A 21,980-nucleotide genomic window follows, 5' to 3' on the forward strand; every position below is an offset into this window, starting at 1 on the left:
CTTTAAAGATACTAGCTGGGCTTGAAAAAAGCGTGGAAGTTATTAGAGAAACCCTTTCTGGAGAAATAAAAGAACTAAAATCTAACCAAATCGAAATCAAAAAGGCTATTGATGAGGTGCAATCAAAAATGGGGGCACTAAATGCTAGGATAAATGAGGCAGAAGAGAGAATCAGCGATATAGAAGACCAAATGATGGAAAATAAAGAGGCTGAGAAAAAGAGAGAGAAACAACTACAGGATCACGAGGGCAGAATTCGAGAGATAAGTGATATGATAAGACGAAACAACATTAGAATAATTGGGATCCCAGAAGAAGAAGAGAGAGAGAGGGGCAGAAGGTATATTGCAGCAAATTATAGCAGAGAACTTCCCTAATGTGAGGAAGGAAACAGGCATTAAAATCCAGGAGGCACAGAGAACCCCTCTCAAAATCAATAAAAATAGGTCAACACCCCGACATCTAATAGTAAAACTTACGAGTCTCAGAGACAAAGAGAAAATCCTGAAAGCAGCTCGGGAGAAGAGATATGTAACCTACAATGGTAGAAATATTAGATTGTCAACAGACCTATCCACAGAGACCTGGCAGGCCAGAAAGGACTGGCAAGATATCTTCAGAGCACTAAACGAGAAAAATATGCAGCCAAGAATACTATATCCAGCTAGGCTATCATTGAAAATAGAAGGAGAGATAAAAAGCTTCCAGAACAAACAAAAACTAAAGGAATTTGCAAACACGAAACCAGCCCTCCAAGAAATATTGAGAGGGGTCCTCTAAGCAAAGAGAGAACCTAAAAGCAGCAAAGAGCAGAAACGAACACAGACAACAGACAGTTAACAGTCACCTTACAGGTAATAAAATGGCACTAAATTCATACCTTTCAATAGTTACCCTGAATGTAAATGGGCTAAATGCCCCAATCAAAAGACACAGGCTATCAGATTGGATTAAAAAACAAGACCCATCAATATGCTGTCTGCAAGAGACTCATTTTACACCCAAAGACACCCCCAGATTGAAAGTGAGGGGGTGGAAAACCATTTACCATGCTAATGGACACCAAAAGAAAGCTGGGGTGGCAATCCTTATATCAGACAAACTAGATTTTAAAACAAAGACTGTAATAAGAGATGAGGAAGGACACTATATCCTACTTAAAGGGTCTATCCAACAAGAAGATCTAACAATTGTAAATATCTATGCCCCGAACATGGGAGCAGCCAATTATATAAGGCAATTAATAACAAAAGCAAAGAAACACATTGACAACAATACAATAATAGTGGGGGACTTTAACACCCCCCTGACTGAAATGGACAGATCATCTAAGCAAAAGATCAACAAGGAAATAAAGACTTTAAATGACACACTGGACCAAATGGACTTCACAGACATATTCAGAACATTCCATCCCAAAGCAACGGAATACACATTCTTCTCTACTGCCCATGGAACATTCTCCAGAATTGATCACATCCTAGGTCACAAATCAGGTCTCAATCGGTACCAAAAGATTGGGATCATTCCCTGCCTATTTTCAGACCACAATGCTTTGAAACTAGAACTCAACCACAAGAGGAAAGTCGGAAAGAACTCAAATACATGGAGGCTAAAGAGCATCCTACTAAAGAATGAATGGGTCAACCAGGAAATTAAAGAAGAATTAAAAAATTCATGGAAACCAATGAAAATGAAAACACAACTGTTCAAAATCTTTGGGATACAGCAAAGGCAGTCCTGAGAGGAAAGTATATAGCAATACAAGCCTTTCTTAAGAAACAAGAAAGGTCTCAAATACACAACCTAACCCTACACCTAAAGGAGCTGGAGAAAGAACAGCAAAGAAAACCTAAACCCAGCAGGAGAAGAGAAATCATAAAGATCAGAGCAGAAATCAATGAACTAGAAACCAAAAGAACAGTAGAACAGATCAACGAAACTAGGAGCTGGTTCTTTGAAAGAATTAACAAGATTGATAAACCCCTGGCCAGACTGATCAAAAAGAAAAGAGAAATGACCCAAATCAACAAAATCATGAATGAAAGAGGAGAGATCACAAGCAACACCAAAGAAATACAAACAATTATAAGAACATATTATGAGCAACTCTATGCCAGCAAATTAGATAACCTGGAAGAAATGGGTGCATTCCTAGAGATGTATCAACTACCAAAATTGAACCAGGAAGAAATAGAAAACCTGAACAGACCTATAACCACTAAGGAAATTGAAACAGTCATCAAAAATCTCCCAAGAAACAAAAGCCCAGGGCCAGATGGCTTCCCAGGGGAATTCTATCAGACATTTCAAGAAGAATTAATACCTATTCTCCTGAAACTGTTCCAAAAAATAGAAATGGAAGGGAAACTTCCAAACTCATTTTATGAGGCCAGCATTACCTTGATCCCAAAACCAGACAAAGACCCCATCAAAAAAGAGAATTACAGACCAATATCCTTGATGAACATGGATGCAAAAATTCTCACCAAAATACTAGACAATAGGATCCAACAGTACATTAAAAGGATTATTCACCACGACCAAGTGGGATTTATCCCTGGGCTGCAAGGCTGGTTCAACATCCGCAAATCAATCAACGTGATACAATACATTAACAAAAGAAAGAACAAGAATCATATGATCCTCTCAATAGATGCAGAAAAAGCATTTGACAAAGTACAACATCCTTTCTTGATCAAAACTCTTCAGAGTATAGGGATAGAGGGTACATACCTCAATATCATAAAAGCCATCTATGAAAAACCTACAGCGAATATCATTCTCAATGGGGAAAGGCTGAGAGCTTTTCCCCTAAGGTCAGGAACGCGGCAGGGATGTCCACTCTCACCACTGCTATTCAACATAGTATTAGAAGCCCTAGCCACAGCAATCAGACAACAAAAAGAAATCAAAGGCATCCAAATCGGCAAAGAGGAAGTCAAACTCTCACTCTTTGCAGATGATACGATACTGTATGTGGAAAACCCAAAAGACTCCACCCCAAAACTGCTAGAACTCATACAGGAATTCAGTAAAGTAGCAGGATATAAAATCAATGCACAGAAATCAGTGGCATTCCTATACACCAACAACAAGACAGAAGAGAGACAAATCAAGGAGTCTATCCCATTTACAATTGCACCCAAAACCATTAGATACCTAGGAATAAATCTAACCAAAGAGGCAAAGGATCTGTACTCAGAAAACTATAAAATACTCAGGAAAGAAATTGAAGAAGACACAAAGAAATGGAAAAACGTTCCATGCTCATGGATTGGGAGAATCAACATTGTGAAGATGTCAATGCTACCTAGAGCAATCTACACATTCAATGCAATCCCCATCAAAATACCATCCACTTTTTTCAAAGAAATGGAACAAATAATCCTAAAATTTGTATGGAACCAGAAGAGACCCAGAATAGCCAGAGGAATACTGAAAAAGAAAAGCAAAGCTGGCGGCATCACAATTCCGGACTTCCAGCTCTATTACAAAGCTGTCATCATCAAGACAGTATGGTACTGGCACAAAAACAGACACATAGATCAATGGAACAGAATTGAGAGCCCAGAAATGGACCCTCAACTCTATGGTCAACTTATTTTTGACAAAGCAGGAAAGAATGTCCAATGGCAAAAAGACAGTCTCTTCAACAAATGGTGTTGGGAAAATTGGACAGCCACATGCGGAAGAATGAAACTGGACCATTTCCTTACACCACACACAAAAATAGACTCCAAATGGTTGAAAGACCTAAACGTGAGACAGGAGTCCATCCAAATCCTAAAGGAGAACACAGGTAGCAACCTTTTCGACCTTAGCCGCAGCAACTTCTTCCTAGAAACATCGCCAAAGGCACGGGAAGCCAGGGCAAAAATGAACTATTGGGATTTCATCAAGATAAAAAGCTTCTGCACAGCAAAAGAAACAGTCCACAAAACCAAAAGACAACCGACAGAATGGGAGAAAATATTTGCAAATGACATATCAGATAAAGGGCTAGTATCCAAAATCTATAAAGAACTTATCAAACTCAACACCCAAAGAACAAATAATCCAATCAAGAAATGGGCAGAAGACATGAACAGACATTTCTCCAAAGAAGACATCCAAATGGCCAACAGGCACATGAAAAAGTGCTCAACATCGCTTGGCATCAGGGAAATCCAAATCAAAACCTCAATGAGATACCACCTCACACCCGTCAGAATGGCTAAAATTAACAAGTCAGGGAACGACAGATGTTGGCGGGGATGTGGAGAAAGGGGAACCCTCCTACACTGTTGGTGGGAATGCAAGCTGGTGCAACCCCTCTGGAAAACAGTATGGAGGTTCCTCAAACAGTTGAAATTAGAGCTACCGTTCGATCCAGCAATTGCACTACTGGGTATTTACCACAAAGATACAAATGTAGGGACCCGAAGGGGTACGTGTACCCCAATGTTTATAGCAGCAATGTCCACCATAGCCAAACTGTGGAAAGAGCCAAGATGCCCATCGACAGATGAATGGATAAAGAAGATGTGGTATATATACACAATGGAATATTATGCAGCCATCAAAAGGAATGAGATCTTGCCATTTGCAACGACGTGGATGGAACTGGAGGGTGTTATGCTGAGTGAAATAAGTCAATCAGAGAATGACATGTATCACATGACCTCACTGATATGAGGAATTCTTAATCTCAGGAAAGAAACTGAGTGTTACTGGAGTGGTTGGGGGTGGGAGGGATGGGGTGGCTGGGTGATAGATATTGGGGAGGGTATGTGCTACGGTGAGCGCTGTGAATTGTGCAAGACTGTTGAATCACAGATCTGTACTTCTGAAACAAATAATGCAACATATTTTAAGAAAAAAGAAAAAGAAGATAACAGGAGAGGAAGAAAAGGGGAGTATGTCAGAGGGGGAGACGAACCATGAGAGATGATGGACTCTGAAAAACAAACTGAGGGTTCTAGAGGGGAGGGGGGTAGGGGAATGGGTTAGCCTGGTGATGGGTATTGAGGAGGGCACGTTCTGCATGGAGCACTGGGTGTTATGAACAAACAATGAATCATGGAACACTGCACCAAAAACTAATGATGTAATATAGTGATTAACATAACAATAAAAAATTAAAAAAAAAAAAACAAAAACAAAAACTAAAAAGCAACCTATGTAATGGGAGAAGACATTTGCAAATGGCATATTCAATAAAGAGTAGTATCCAAAATATATAAAGATCTGATACAACTCAATACCTTAAAAATAATCCAATTAAAAAATGGGCAGAAGACATGAACAGACATTTCTCCAAAGACATCCAAATGGCCAACACATGAAAAGATGCTCAACATTACCCTCATCATCAGGGAAATGCAAATCAAAACTACAATGAGATACCACCTCACACCGGTCAGAATGGCTAAAATCAAAAGCACAAAAAACAACAAATGTTGGTGAGGATGTGGAGAAAAAGGAACCCTCTTTCACCATTCCTGGGAAGATAAACTGGTGTAGCCACTATAGAAAACAGTGTGGAGGTTCCTCAAAAAGTTAATAGAGGGGGCCGGAGCAAGATGGCGGAGGAGTAGGAGACCTAGATTTCGTCTGGTCTCTGGAATTCAGCTGAATAGGGATCAAACCATTCTGAACACCTGCGAACTCAACAGGAGATCAAAGAGGAGAGTAGCAACAACACTCTGAACAGAGAAGCGACCACTTTCTGGAAGGTAGGACGTGCGGAGAAGTGAATCCGAGACGATATTTGGGAGGATAGACGGCGGGGGAGGGGCCTCCGCCGGCCGCTTCTGGCAAGTGATAGAGCCGCGGAGCACAAAATCGGAACTTTTAGAAGTCGGCTCCGCTGAGGGACGTCGCTCCAGTGGCTAAGCGGGGGTGGAACCCTCACGGGACAGTGGGGTCTCAGGACCCTTGGGGTCACAGAAAGACCGGGGGTGCCTGAGTGCGGCAGAGCTCCCAGGTATCAGAGCGGGGAAGCCGGCTGCAGAGACGGAGCCGAGGCGCGGGCTCTCAGCTCGGGGTTGCCATAAACTGTGATCCGCGGCCCGGTCAGGCCACTGCTCCTGCAGCAGGGACCCAACAGGCGGCAGATCCGGGGAGACTCCCCTTCCTTCCCGGGGAGGAGCGGCGCGGGAACGCACCGCAGGGATCTGCTGGGTTTGGGGACTCCACACGGGGTCGGGTGCCAGAGATACAAACGCTCGGTCACAGGCCGGGTGAGCACAGAGTGCTGCCGGAGACCAAGGACAAGGGAGTGACTGCTTTTCTCTGGGGGCGCACTGAGGAGCGGGGCCCCAAGTTCTCAGCTCCTCCGGGCGGAGATTGGGAGGCCACCATTTTCGCCCTGGTCCTCCAAGGCTGTACGGAGAGCTTGCAGGGAACAAAAGCTCCTGAGATCAAACCCGAGCAGCTTGCTTAGCCCGGACCGACAAGGGCGGGGCAATTCCGCCTCCGGCAAAGACATTTGGAAACCACAGCAACAGGCCCCTCCCCCAGAAGATCAACACGAACAGCCAGCAAGCCAAGACCAAGTTTACCGATCAAGGAGAACGGGAGAACTCCAGCGCTAGGGAAATACTGCACATAGACTTCATGGCTTTTTTTTACCATGATTCATTAGTTCATCAAAGTTAATTTTTGTTAACTGTTTTTTTTTCTTTTTCCCTTTTTCAACCAACATCTTATCAATCCCTTTTAAAAAAAAAAAAAACATTGTTTATTTTTCATTTTTAGAGTCATATTTTATCCCTTCATAGTAGTTAGCCTTATTTTTGACATATATATATAAGTTGTTCTCTCTTTAAAATTTTGAGATACAGTTTCTTCTAACAGATAAAAATATACCCTAAATCACTAGTGTATGGCTCTGTTCTAGTCTCCTGCCTGATCACATTCTCTCCCTTTTTTCTTTCTTTTTTTTTTAATCTTCTTTCTTTTTTCAAACAACTTCTTATCTTATCAAATCCTTTTATAAAATCTATTATAATTCTCATCTTTACAGTCATCTTCTATCCCTTCATTGTAGCAACCCTTATTTTGTACATATATGTCTTTCTTCCTTTAAAATTTTAGGAGGCACTTTTTTCTAACAGACCAAAATACGCCCAAAATCTAGTGTGTCGCACTGATCTATGCACTAGCCTGATCATATTTGATCACACTCTGCTTTTTTTGTATTGTTCTGTTTTTGTTTTTACCTTTTTCTTTTCTTTTTTTTTTTTTCCTCTTTCTTTTTTCTTTCTTTCCCTTTCTTTTCCCCTGGTTTCAGGTCTTTTAGGATTTGTATACAGTATATTTGCTGGGGACATTGTAAACCTGTTAGCATTTTGTTCTCTCATTCATCTATTCTCCTCTGGACAAAATGACAAGACGAAAAAAATCACCTGAGCAAAAAGAACAAGAGGTAGTACCGTCAGCCAGGGACCTACTCAATACGGACATTAGTACGATGTTGGACCTAGAGTTCAGAATCATGACTTTAAAGATACTAGCTGGGCTTGAAAAAAGCGTGGAAGTTATTAGAGAAACCCTTTCTGGAGAAATAAAAGAACTAAAATCTAACCAAGTCGAAATCAAAAAGGCTATTGATGAGGTGCAATCAAAAATGGGGGCACTAACTGCTAGGATAAATGAGGCAGAAGAGAGAATCAGTGATATAGAAGACCAAATGATGGAAAGTAAAGAGGCTGAGAAAAAGAGGGAGAAACAACTACAGGATCACGAGGGCAGAATTCGAGAGATAACTGATTCGATAAGACGAAACAACATTAGAATAATTGGGATCCCAGAAGAAGAAGAAAGAGAGAGAGGAGCAGAAGGTATATTGGAGCAAATAATAGCAGAGAACTTCCTTAATGTGAGGAAGGAAACAGGCATCAAAATCCAGGAGGCACAGAGAACCCCTCTCAAAATCAATAAAAATAGGTCAACACCCCGACATCTAATAGTAAAACTTACGAGTCTCACAGACAAAGAGAAAATCCTGAAAGCAGCTCGGGAGAAGAGATATGTAACCTACAATGGCAAAAATATTAGATTGGCAACAGACCTATCCACAGAGACCTGGCAGGCCAGAAAGGACTGGCAAGATATCTTCAGAGCACTAAACGAGAAAAATATGCAGCCAAGAATACTATATCCAGCTAGGCTGTCATTGAAAATAGAAGGAGAGATAAAAAGCCTCCAGAACAAACAAAAACTAAAGGAATTTGCAAACATGAAACCAGCCCTCCAAGAAATATTGAAAGGGGTCCTCTAGGCAAAGAGAGAGCCTAAAAGCAGCAAAGATCAGAAAGGAACACAGACAACATACAGTAACAATCACCTTACAGGCAATACAATGGCACTAAATTCATACCTTTCAATAGTTACCCTGAATGTAAATGGGCTCAATGCCCCAATCAAAAGACACAGGCTATCAGATTGGATTAAAAAACAAGACCCATCCATATGCTGTCTGCAAGAGACTCATTTTAGACCCAAAGACACCCCCAGATTGAAAGTGAGGGGGTGGAAAACCATTTACCTTGCTAATGAACACCAAAAGAAAGCTGGGGTGGCAATCCTTATATCAGACAAACTAGATTTTAAAACAAAGACTGTAATAAGAGATGAGGAAGGACACTATATCCTACTTAAAGGGTCTATCCAACAAGAAGATCTAACAATTGTAAATATCTATGCCCCAAACATGGGAGCAGACAATTATATAAGGCAAATAATAACAAAAGCAAAGAAACACATTGACAACAATACAATAATAGTGGGTGACTTTAACACCCCCCTGACTGAAATGGACAGATCATCTAAGCAAAAGATCAACAAGGATATAAAGACTTTAAATGACACACTGGACCAAATGGACTTCACAGACATATTCAGAACATTCCATCCCAAAGCAACGGAATACACATTCTTCTCTAGTGCCCATGGAACATTCTCCAGAATTGATCACATCCTAGGTCACAAATCAGGTCTCAACCGCTACCAAAAGATTGGGATCATTCCCTGCCTATTTTCAGACCACAATGCTTTGAAACTAGAACTCAGTCACAAGAGGAAAGTCGGAAAGAACTCAAATACATGGAGGCTAAAGAGCATCCTACTAAAGAATGAATGGGTCAACCAGGAAATTAAAGAAGAATTAAAAAATTCATGGAAACCAATGAAAATGAAAACACAACTGTCCAAAATCTTTGGGATACAGCAAAGGCAGTCCTGAGAGGAAAGTATATAGCAAGACAAGCCTTTCTCAAGAAACAAGAAAGGTCTCAAATACACAATCTAACCCTACACCTAAAGGAGCTAGAGAAAGAACAGCAAAGAAAGCCTAAACCCAGCAGGAGAAGAGAAATAATAAAGATCAGAGCAGAAATCAATGAAATAGAAACCAAAAGAACAGTAGAACAGATCAACGAAAGTAGGAGCTGGTTCTTTGAAAGAATTAACAAGATTGATAAACCCCTGGCCAGACTGATCAAAAAGAAAAGAGAAATGATCCAAATCAACAAAATCATGAATGAAAGAGGAGAGATCACAACCAACACCAAAGAAATACAAACAATTATAAGAACATATTATGAGCAACTCTATGCCAGCAAATTAGATAACCTGGAAGAAATGGGTGCATTCCTAGAGAGGTATCAACTACCAAAACTGAACCAGGAAGAAACAGAAAACCTGAACAGACCTATAACCACTAATGAAATTGAAGCAGTCATCAAAAATCTCCCAACAAACAAAAGCCCAGGGCCAGATGGCTTCCCAGGGGAATTCTACCAGACATTTAAAGAAGAATTCATACCTATTCTCCTGAAACTGTTCCAAAAAATAGAAATGGAAGGAAAACTTCCAAATTCATTTTATGAGGCCACCATTACCTTGATCCCAAAACCAGACAAAGATCCCATCAAAAAGGAGAATTACAGACCAATATCCTTGATGAACATGGATGCAAAAATTCTCACCAAAATACTAGCCAATAGGATCCAACAATACATTAAAAGGATTATTCACCACGACCAAGTGGGATTTATCCCTGGGCTGCAAGGCTGGTTCAACATCCGCAAATCAATCAACGTGATACAATACATTAACAAAAGAAAGAACAAGAATCATATGATCCTCTCAATAGATGCAGAAAAAGCATTTGACAAAGTACAGCATCCTTTCTTGATCAAAACTCTTCAGAGTATAGGGATAGAGGGTACATACCTCAATATCATAAAAGCCATCTACGAAAAACCTACAGCGAATATCATTCTCAATGGGGAAAAGCTGAGAGCTTTTCCCCTAAGGTCAGGAACGCGGCAGGGATGTCCACTCTCACCACTGCTATTCAACATAGTATTAGAAGTCCTAGCCACAGCAATCAGACAACAAAAAGAAATCAAAGGCATCCAAATCGGCAAAGAAGTCAAACTCTCACTGTTTGCAGATGATATGATACTTTATGTGGAAAACCCAAAAGACTCCACCCCAAAACTGCTAGAACTCATACAGGAATTCAGTCAAGTAGCAGGCTATAAAATCAATGCACAGAAATCAGTGGCATTCCTATACACCAACAACAAGACAGAAGAGAGACAAATCAAGGAGTCGATCCCATTCACAATTGCACCCAAAACCATAAGATACCTAGGAATAAATTTAACCAAAGAGGCAAAGGATCTGTACTCAGAAAACTATAAAATACTCATGAAAGAAATTGAAGAAGACACAAAGAAATGGAAAAACGTTCCATGCTCATGGATTGGAAGAACCAACATTGTGAAGATGTCAATGCTACCTAGAGCAATCTACACATTCAATGCAATCCCCATCAAAATACCATCCACTTTTTTCAAAGAAATGGAACAAATAATCCTAAAATTTGTATGGAACCAGAAGAGACCCCGAATAGCCAGAGGAATATTGAAAAAGAAAAGCAAAGCTGGCGGCATCACAATTCCGGACTTCCAGCTCTATTACAAAGCTGTCATCATCAAGACAGTATGGTACTGGCACAAAAACAGACACATAGATCAATGGAACAGAATAGAGAGCCCAGAAATGGACTCTCAACTCTATGGTCAACTTATCTTTGACAAAGCAGGAAAGAATGTCCAGTGGAAAAATGACAGTCTCTTCAACAAATGGTGTTGGGAAAATTGGACAGCCACATGCAGAAAAATGAAACTGGACCATTTCCTTACACCACACACAAAAATAGACTCCAAATGGTTGAAAGACCTAAATGTGAGACAGGAGTCCATCCAAATCCTAAAGGAGAACACAGGTAGCAACCTCTTCGACCTCAGCCACAGCAACTTCTTCCTAGAAACATCACCAAAGGCATAGGAAGCCAGGGCAAAAATGAACTATTGGGATTTCATCAAGATAAAAAGCTTTTGCACAGCAAAAGAAACAGTCCACAAAACCAAAAGACAACCGACAGAATGGGAGAAAATATTTGCAAATGACATATCAGATAAAGGGCTAGTATCCAAAATCTATAAAGAACTTATCAAACTCAACACCCAAAGAACAAATAATCCAATCAAGAAATGGGCAGAAGACATGAACAGACATTTTTCCAAAGAAGACATCCAAATGGCCAACAGGCACATGAAAAAGTGCTCAACATCGCTCGACATCAGGGAAATCCAAATCAAAACCTCAATGAGATACCACCTCACACCCGTCAGAATGGCTAAAATTAACAAGTCAGGGAACGACAGATGTTGGCGGGGATGCGGAGAAAGGGGAACCCTCCTACACTGTTGGTGGGAATGCAAGTTGGTGCAACCCCTCTGGAAAACAGTATGGAGGTTCCTCAAACAGTCGAAATTAGAGCTACCATTCGATCCAGCAATTGCACTTCTGGGTATTTACCCCAAAGATACAAATGTAGGGACCCAAAGGGGTACGTGCACCCCAATGTTTATGGCAGCAATGTCCACAATAGCCAAACTGTGGAAAGAGCCAAGATGTCCATCGACAGATGAATGGATAAAGTAGAGGTGGTATATATACACAATGGAATATTATGCAGCCATCAAAAGGAATGAGATCTTGCCATTTGCAACGACGTGGATGGAACTGGAGGGTGTTATGCTGAGTGAAATAAGTCAATCAAAGAAAGACATGTATCATATGACCTCACTGATATGAGGAATTCTTAATCTCAGGAACAAACTGAGGGTTGCTGGAGTGATCGGGGGTGGGAGGGATGGGGTGGCTGGGTGATGGACATTGGGGAAGATATGTGCTACGGTGAGCGCTGTGAATTGTGTAAGACTGTTGAATCACAGATCTGTACTTCTGAAACAAATAATGCAACATATTTTAAGAAAAAAGAAAAAGAAGAAGATAGCAGGAGAGGAAGAATGAAGGGGAGTAAGTCAGAGGGGGAGACGAACCAGGAGAGATGATGGACTCTGAAAAGCAAACTGAGGTTTCTGGAGGGGAGGAGGGTGGGGGGATGGGTTAGCCTGGTGATAGGTATTGAGGAGGGCACATTCTGCATGGAGCACTGGGTGTTATGAACAAACAATGAATCATGGAACAGTACACCAAAACAAATTATGTAATATATGGTGATTAACATAACAATAAAAAAATTTAAAAAAAAGTTAATAGAAATACCCTACAATCCAGTAATCACACTGAGTATTTGCCCAAAAATACAAAAACACTAATTCAAAGAGATACACACACCCCTATGTTTAAGGCAGCATTATTTACAACAGCCAAATTATGGAAATAGCCCGTGTCCACTAATACATGAATGGATAAAGAAGAAGTGGTGTGTACACACACACACACACACACACACACACACAAATGGAATATTATTCAGCCATAAGAAATGAAACCTTGCCATTTGCAACAACATGGATGGAGCTAGAGAGTATAATGCTAAGCAAATTAAGTCAGAGAAAGACAAATATCAAATGGTCTCACTTCCATGTGGAATTTAACAAACAAGCAAAGGAAAAAAAAAAAAAAATAGAAACCAAGAAATAGGCCCTTAACAATAGAGAACTGATAGTTACCAGAGAGGGAGGTGGATGAAATAGGTGATGGGGATTAAAGAGTACATTTATCACAATGAGCACTAAATAATGTATAGAATGGTTGAATCACTATACTTATTCACCTGAAGCTAATATAACACTATGTTAACTATGCTGGAATTAAAAACTTAAAAAACAAAGTATCATTTGCTCTAATTTCTGATTTGGCAAGTGTAGCAACAGCAAAATAGTATCCCCTTCCTTCTGTTCAGAAATAAGAGGGTTTAAAAATCAGATTCAAGGGGCAAAAGATCAGTGCTACCCTTCACTAAAGGGTAGAAAGCATTCACATGATAAAGAATAATTCAAGTATTTTTTTTAATTTTTTATTATTATGTTAATCACCATACATCACATCATTAGTTTTTGATGTAGTGTTCCATGATTCATTGTTTGTGTATAACACCCAGTGCTCCACGCAGAATGTGCCCTCTTTAATACCCATCACCAGGCTAACCCATCCCCCCAGCCCCCTAATTCAAGTATTTTTAATAAGTGTTTTCAGAGATTTTCAAGTGTTAAAAAGTTGCTCAAGTAATTCTTAAGTTAACTGTGAAGAAAATATTAAACATCTTAGAAAGTTTAAAGGACAAGTTTACTTACAATTGACATTAGAGTTAGTACATAATGCTGCAGATTCTGTCCATGATGATGAACCATTTTAGCGTCAGCTGTAACCATGACTTCCACGTATCTTGGATAGGATAAGAAACGTTTTTTCCTGGAATGTAACTGACTTCTTTCATCTTCCAAGGATTTATTTTTTGAAGGATATCCTAAAACCATTTCCTTCTTTACATTAAGATCATTCATGTTGCTGTGGTTGTGAAGGGGTAAAGTGGTCTGCTTTATTTGACTTTCTGGGGGGAAAAAAAGAATATAATGCAGAGCCATTAAGTCAGATGGGACTAAAAATATTGCATAAAATAGCCAAAAATTTCATACACATCTGCTTCCAATGTGAAATACAAGGATAAAAAGAAGTTAAACAGTGTTATTATGCAGCAGTATCACGAGGATCACTATTACTAGTAATAAAATATTCATTTTCATAGATTGCCCTAAGAAAAATCAAAATCCAAGTCTTTTTTTTTTTTTAAACAGCATGACTGTTCAAGAGGCTGCATATGGGTTGCTCTCCAAGTCCTGCATTTCATACTGATTCATATATTCATGATATTTGTTATTAAATTCTTAAATAGTAACATACCAAACTAACAGGTACTAAAATATGACATCTCTCACTACTACCAGGTAGTATTATTTTGGTAATGCTACCTAAAGCAGTAAGACAATAAAATGAAATATACAGTATGAATATTAGGAAGAAAGTTTTCATTGTTTTTCTTTTGCATATAAATGGCTTTTATAACTAAAGTCCCAAGAGACTCAATTTATGACTTTTCAAACAACCTCAACACAGGAAAAACTGAATAATGAAATGTTATTCAGCTATTAAAAAATGAATTAGGTCTGTGGGTCTGATATGGATGTCCATGTGTTTTTAAGTAAAAATTTAAGTGTCAGTAATATGTATAGTATGATCTTATTTTTGTAGAAACTTCTGAAGAATACACAAGTTTTTAGCCATAAAAATTTATATAATGAGCCAAAAATGTATGTAAGTATACACCTCAAACTTTTTTTTTTTAAAGATTTTATTTATTTGAGAGAGAGAGTGAGAGCATGAGAGGAGAGGGTCAGAGGAGAAGCAGACTCCACGCTGAGCAGGGAGCCCGATGTGGGACTTGATCCTGGGACTCCGGGATCATGACCTGAGCTGAAGGCAGTCGCTTAACCAACTGAGCCACCCAGGCAACCTACACCTCAAACTTTTAACATTGTGGTATTGGAGGGGGACTAGAAGGTGGGTAGAACTATTTAATTCTTTAACATCTCCGTGTCCATTAAGCCATTGCAATAAATTTGTTTTATTATTGTAATTTTTTAGTTACCCATGTTTTTAAAAACAGCATCTATAACTTTTATAGGCTAAACATTTAATCTCATTATGTTTTGATATTCATAATTAAGCAGTGTTAACAAATGATAAAATGACCTTTCCAAATATCCAACTGGGCATTATTCAAAGCTCATTTGTCAATTACGTCATCTTTATGAAATACTTGTCTTTATTTACATTCCAAGTCAAATGCTAAATGATGTGCCATCTTTTATTAATAGCAAGTGTGTTAGGACCCAAAAATAATCTAGAGCAAACCATACCCACCAAATCAAGATCATACAATGGATAATCTGCCCACCAGAACATAAGATATTTAATTACATCTATAAATATAACACTTTTAATAGAACAGTGTATCATAGAATGCAAGGAGATTGTTGAAAATAATCCCTAATATAAACTACTAAAAAATTTGCTGTTAAACAATGTAATTAAAAACCCATAGTTCTGGGCGCCTGGGTGGCTCAGTTGGTTAAGCGACTGCCTTCGGCTCAGGTCATGATCCTGGAGTCCTGGGATCGAGTCCCACATCGGGCTTCCTGCTCAGCAGGGAGTCTGCTTCTCCCTCTGACCCTCTTCCCTCTCATGCTCTCTATCTCTCATTCTCTCTCTCTCAAATAAATAAATAAAATCTTTAAAAAAAAAAAAAAACCCATAGTTCTACATAAACGCCCTACTGGCACTTCATATTCAAATTATACAATATTGAATTTTCTTTTTTTATTCCCAGATTTGCTCTATTATTATGAGTAGTAACTTCCTAATAAGCATAACTCACGCTAAACCATGCACTACCATTGAGCTCTTCCTGTCCTTTTACCCTCTGTATCTGGTCACAATGTTTTGCCATTTCGCTTTTAAATTCTTTCCTTATTTTGTTCCTATTGTCAACAGTGTCCAGGTCTCTAAGCTCTTTTAGGTCCTTCTCACCTTAGAATATTAGAATAATTAATGCAAAATTAAACAAAGTCTCCAAAATGGCCTCACCAACTTCAACCCCTGTCCCACCCCTCTTCATTCTTCATTCACATCCACAAAATTCATTTTCAGGAGCATCCCTTTTATCTTGAGAAATTACCACTGATCCACACTGATGATAAGTCCAAGTCCTTCCCCACAGCCCACCACTAAATAATGTTGTCATACCAGCACTACCAACAAGCTATAAACTCTTTAAACACCAAGAACACTGTTGGGCAATAGGTTATGCCTTTTGTAAGTGCTCAACAAATGTTCATGGAGAGAAAAAAAAAATTAGGAGGAAAAAAAAAAAAAAGGGAAGAAAGGAACACACTGAGGGACAAAAGGTTTGTAAGACCAGAAATTCAGGGTATGAATACTTCTGTGATGTACAATAGCAGCAATTCAAAGATGGAGAGATTGCTTTTGATTTTCCTGATAGCAAGTAAAATACTCTGGTCTCTACATAGGTTAGAACTGATACTTAATGCTCTGTATTGGACCACAGGAACAAATTTTATACTTCTCCAAAAGCATGTAACTATTTTGAACATGAGCATAAAATCAAATGAAGCTTATTCTGGATCATCAGCATTTAAACCACTGGTTAAATGGCCAACAGGGCTCTCAGTTCAAAGAACTGTGTGTGCCCTGAAATAGTGATATCAGATATTATGAAATCTAACTTATTTCCTCAGGATTTAAACTTTTCTGGATTATATGTCCTATTATGCCATGCTATGGAGTTGTATTAATACTACTATGAACAATAATAAACCTAATAAGCACTTAAGGAGTAATTTACCATGTACCAGATACTGGTATACTTCATATAAGTTATCTCCTTTATTATTAATTTTGTAAGGTAGGTACTGTTAGAGTCCTCATTTTATATGTGAAGAAAGTGGGAAACAGGAAAGTTAAAGTCAACTATCCAGGTAACAGGTAATAAAATAACTCTGGAACATTTTTTAAAATATTAGTATTCAATACAAAGACTTATGAAAATCTATAGTCTCCATGATTTGTCAATTTTAGAAATCACCACCCTTATAGAATTATAGCACATAGCTTATAAAGTATTTTATAAAGCTTTATTTCAAAGAGGTTCTCCAGTTAATTAGAACCCCACACACTAGCAATAAATGTGCAGAATATGGACTTGCCCATGACCAGTCAGAACTTGAAACATAAAAGAATCATTACATCACTAGTCCTCATTGCATCCCTGAATCAGTTTCTATTATAGTGCACATTTTAAAACAGACATGTGACACAGGTTACACGCAATTTCAGTAGCCACCAAATAAATGGCATAACAAAGAAATGAATTCAGATTTCCTCAATATTACATGAGAATTCCAGATTACATGACTCTTCTAAAGGTCATATGTGGTAATATGTGTAGAATGTTAAGAATTTAGTAACCAGGGTCATAACGGAAAATGATGTCTCCTACAGAACTAAAAGAGGAACTAGCTAGTCATATTCATAAATATATGGGGTCTAGTGCCTCTTGAATTACAGAATCAGAGCTGAGCCAAGATTTGAATATGAAGTCATTCAGCTCTACTGTGCATAGACTTGGGATAGATCCAGGACTGTCCTTTCATTCTAGAGGCCCTGAAAGAGAAAAAGAACACTGGAAACCCCCAAATTACACCCATTAATCCTACACCCAGCAAGAAATTCTAGTTCCATCTGCTATGTGGGCTGACATGACAAAGAGCACACAAGTCAGGCATTAGAGTAAATACCCTTTCTTCACCTACATTCTCAAGAAGCCACCCCATCAGTTCACTCCAAAGATGTAGAAGACAGGTTTTCCTAACAAGCTGAATCAAGAATCCTTACACAGATCAGGAGTTGAATACAGGTACACATTCATTCATAAATTCAAAACCTTTAGGATTATCTTTCTTGGAAAGGAACATACACTGGTGGTCTCTTTTGAGCTTTTGGCATCCCAACCTTTACACTCGAAGGGTATAGAAAAACTGTGTAATCCTTTGTATTTTATGAAGTGCTTTTTCCACAATTTCAAATCCTGTCCCTTATCAGAAATTCTAAGCAAAGTGAGACTAAGATAAATTAGCCAACTGACACAAGTGTAAGAATTTAAAGGGACAACTATATACATGCCAATTATGATATTCCAAACTCCTACTCTATGGCTTCTTGAAGGATGTTTGAAAGTCTCAGGAGTTAAATTTATCTGAAAATAGCATCTGAAAATGCAAATAAATGTAACATTTCATTCTTTGAAGAAAAATCACTTATTCAGAATTCATGTTGAACACCGATCTCTAGTGCGTTTTTTTTTTTTTTTTTTTGCACGTGTGGCTAAAGTTAGAATATAGCATAATAAAACTGACAATAGTACAGAATTCTACCTTATTAATCTTATCTTCTTACCTTCAGATGAGCCTTCATGGCAATCCAATTCTAACCCATATTGACTTATCATGATTTCCTTTTTTTTTTTTTTTTTAAGGGAGAGAGGGTGCACAGGTTGGGGCAGAGGAAGAGGCGGAGAGAGAATCCCAAGCAGGCTCCACACTCAACATGGAGCTCAATGCAGGGCTCAACCTCATGACCATGAGATCATGACCTGAGCTGAAATCTAAGTCAGACCCTTAACGGACTGAGCTGCCCAGCCAATCCACCACTTCTCATGATTTAACACATAACCTTTTAACTGTTGTCCAAACTTTAGAGGAGTTGCTCCAGAACTACAAGATTTCCCACATTATTGGACAGTCTGCCTCGTGCCTGTAGAATCATTCCAAAAATGCACTGAGGTCATTTTAAGTACTAACTATTCTAATACCTCCCAAAATGCAGTTAGATTAAAGTGGGCATTTGTAAGTATTAAAACCTCTATTTGCTCTATCACCATTCAAGTGTTGCTGTAATACTATTTTTCCACACTAGCACTAACTTGTTAAAAATATCAGCATGAGTATTTCCTATTAGTTTGTCTTGAATGTTTTTTTGGATAATAAAGTTATAACTCCCAAAAATCAAAAAGGTAATCTAACCTTCTACCTCAACTCATTCTTGTCAAATGCTACTCTGGCCATTATAATTAATTCCACCTAGACCTGTCATTCCTGAAATAACTTTTGACTGAAAGTAGAATTCTCATGTGAAATATTCTTCTAATCTTTGATATTTGCTTAAGAGTTTTTAAGAAGAAAACACTAATGGTATTTTTCCAAAGTAATTTTAACATTAAAAAACTTAGGTCTAATGAAAGCCAGTCACTGACTAATGTTAAAAATTAAAACTCTGAAATCATAATAGTACTTAATATCTGTATTATGGAATTAACTTATTCATATTGCTTTTCTCAGCTTTTATTAAGTCCACTAATTTTGGTTTGAGATACATGGGAAAAAAAAACTTTGAAGTCATTGATACTGAATACTGTATAAGAATACTAAATTCTTATTTTCAAATAGGTATTTTATGGTACATCTCAGAATTTAATCGATCACTGCGTTTTAAAAAGAATATTTTTGTCAATCTTCATATCAGGATGTTAATCTAACATCTAGGTACATTTATGTATATGCAAAGAAAGTTGTAGACTGCAGACTAACAGGTCACAATGAGGGAGTTTTAGCCCTTCAGTTTTCTGGCTCTCTTCCAAGAAAGAAAAGCCCAAGAAAGCAGCCTTCTTGGGGGTAGGTCCAAAGGTCTGGATATTCTCTACATGAAAGTGTATCTGTCGCCTGACCTGGCAATGGGCCCAACTCTTACTGCAGCAGTAATGATCTTCACAAACAGTAGAACACAGGCTGGTACCAGCCAAGAGCATGGACCATGCTTGTGCAGTTTCCCCTGGATTTGTACTCATTGCGAGAGCAGCCCAATCTCCCGTCTCCAGGTCTTTAAATAGGGCAGCAATACTGAATCAGATTCTAATTGCAAATAATTAAAGTCTTTACTTCCTTTTCATGAGGAATTATCACATGGGTAAGCAGTAGAGAGCCAAAGATTAAAATGTACTTTACTAAGCATTTGCAATTAAACTGTGTTTGGTAGACCAAAGGAAAACTGTAAAATGAGCTATATGGTTGATTAGTAATCTAAAACTATAGATAGAAAAATTTACAGTTCTTGCTCTCCACAAGTCTATTGAGTTATCTTCGCTTGTTTAGTCAGTAGATCTATAATATTAAGCGAGCAAAACAAAAATGATGACATCCTTATACGGCTCACATACCCATCATTTTATTCATTCCCTTCAACAGGCCATCTTCTTGCTTTCAATGCAAGGGAAAAATTGCAAACCAAATTGACTCATGAACACACACACAAATTTTTTTTTTTAAGATTTTATTTATTTATTCATGAGAGAGGGAGAGAGAGAGAGAGAGAAGCAGAGGGAGAAGCAGGCTCCTAAGGAGCAGGGAGCCCAATGCGGGACTCGATCCCAGGACCCTGGGATCATGACCTGAGCCGAAGGCAGACGCTTAACCATCTGAGCCACCCAGGCGCCCCACACATACAAAAATTCTAAAGAAATTACCAAACCTAGTCTGGTAAAAACAAAGTGGACTTGCCATTTGAAAATCAATTATCTGGGCGCATCTGGGTGGCTGAGTCGGTTAAGTGTCTGACTCTTAGTTTCAGCTCAGGTCATGATCTCAGGGTCATGGGATTGAGCCTGTGTGGGGCTCCATGCTCAGCATGGAGTCTGCTTGAGTTTCTCTCCCTCTCCAACTGCCTCTGTCCCTCCCCCTGGCTCATGCACAATCTAAAAAATAAAAACCTTTTTTAAAAAATCAATTATCTGAACAAAGGAGAAAAATACATGATCATCGAGGTATATGCAGAGGAAAATAGTTTTGATAAAATTCAACACCCATTCATAATAAAAATTTTTAAGCTAGAAATGTAGGGGAACTTCCACAGACATTGCACAGGTTAGAAAATGTCAAAAGCTTTCCTTCTAAAGTTGGTGATGAGGCAAGGATTTTCACTATTGCCATGTCTAGTCAACTTCATTCTAGAAATCCTTGCCAGTGCAATAAAAGAAATAAAAGGTAGACAGATTGGAAAGAAACAGCTGCCTACATGATTGTTCATGTACAAATCCAAAAGCATCAACAGATAAGCTATCAGAATATATGATCAAGTTTGAATATTAAAAACAAAAATTGCCTGTATTTTTATATAGAAAAAAATGAAATTTTAAAAATCACACCACTTAAAAAATCTCACCCAATACTCAGTAACAAAAAGATACACAACACCTTTATAAAGATATATAAACTATTATGTGGGAAATAGAAGATATACCATATTGATGGGTTACAAGACACACTATAAAGATATCACTTCACCAAACTGATCTCTTGATCAATAAAATCTAAAAATTTTTTCCTTTTGCAGAAACCAACAACCTGATTCTAAAATTTATATGTAAATGCAAAGGGTAAATAACCAAGACAACCTTGACCAAGTCAAGGGCTTCTTCTACCACATTTCAGACCTTAGAGTTTGTTTTAAATATAGTATGGTAGTAGCACAATGCATTGACCAACAGAAGTCCAAAATAAATCTACATATAGGGACACATTTCTGAATAAAAGTGATACATTTTTAAAGTTCCTATGAAGTATCTGCTAACTTTAACAAAATAAAGTTTTATTTACTATTGCTTTTCATAGTTTTTTTCTTTTTAAAGTGCACTATTTCGGGATTTTTGACAAAAATAATTTAAAATTGACAGATTGAGCTCTTATTTTCAGATAGGTTTTTTTATCTATTGCTATATCCCAAAGTTTAAACACAGGACTTTTTTAAAGAAGGTTTTCACAACAGGATTAGTTTCCAACAAAGGCAGCCTAAAAATAATTCATCTAAGTCTCTTCACAATACTTAAGTTTAATTCATGCCAAGAATACTGAACCCATTTCAATTAGCACATTTGAGGTCACCAATCATCCTACTTTGCAAAATTCAATAATTGGTTCCAG

General features: G+C 38.2%; 1 protein-coding gene across 1 annotated transcript in view; it reads right to left on the reverse strand.

Moving 5' to 3' along the window:
- Positions 1 to 21,980, reverse strand: part of ADAMTS20 (ADAM metallopeptidase with thrombospondin type 1 motif 20) — a 181,902-nt gene that overhangs the window by 137,340 nt on the left and 22,582 nt on the right. The window contains exon 4 of the mRNA XM_028123173.1: positions 13,668 to 13,924. Within this exon, the coding sequence (XP_027978974.1) occupies positions 13,668 to 13,924 (257 nt within the window). The remainder of the gene's footprint in view (positions 1 to 13,667; positions 13,925 to 21,980) is intronic.

The sequence above is a fragment of the Eumetopias jubatus genome, unplaced genomic scaffold (assembly GCF_037043125.1).
Source record: "Eumetopias jubatus isolate StellerSeaLion01/CBP00866 unplaced genomic scaffold, mEumJub1_p1.0 scaffold_8, whole genome shotgun sequence".
Taxonomy (NCBI): Eukaryota; Metazoa; Chordata; class Mammalia; order Carnivora; family Otariidae; genus Eumetopias; species Eumetopias jubatus.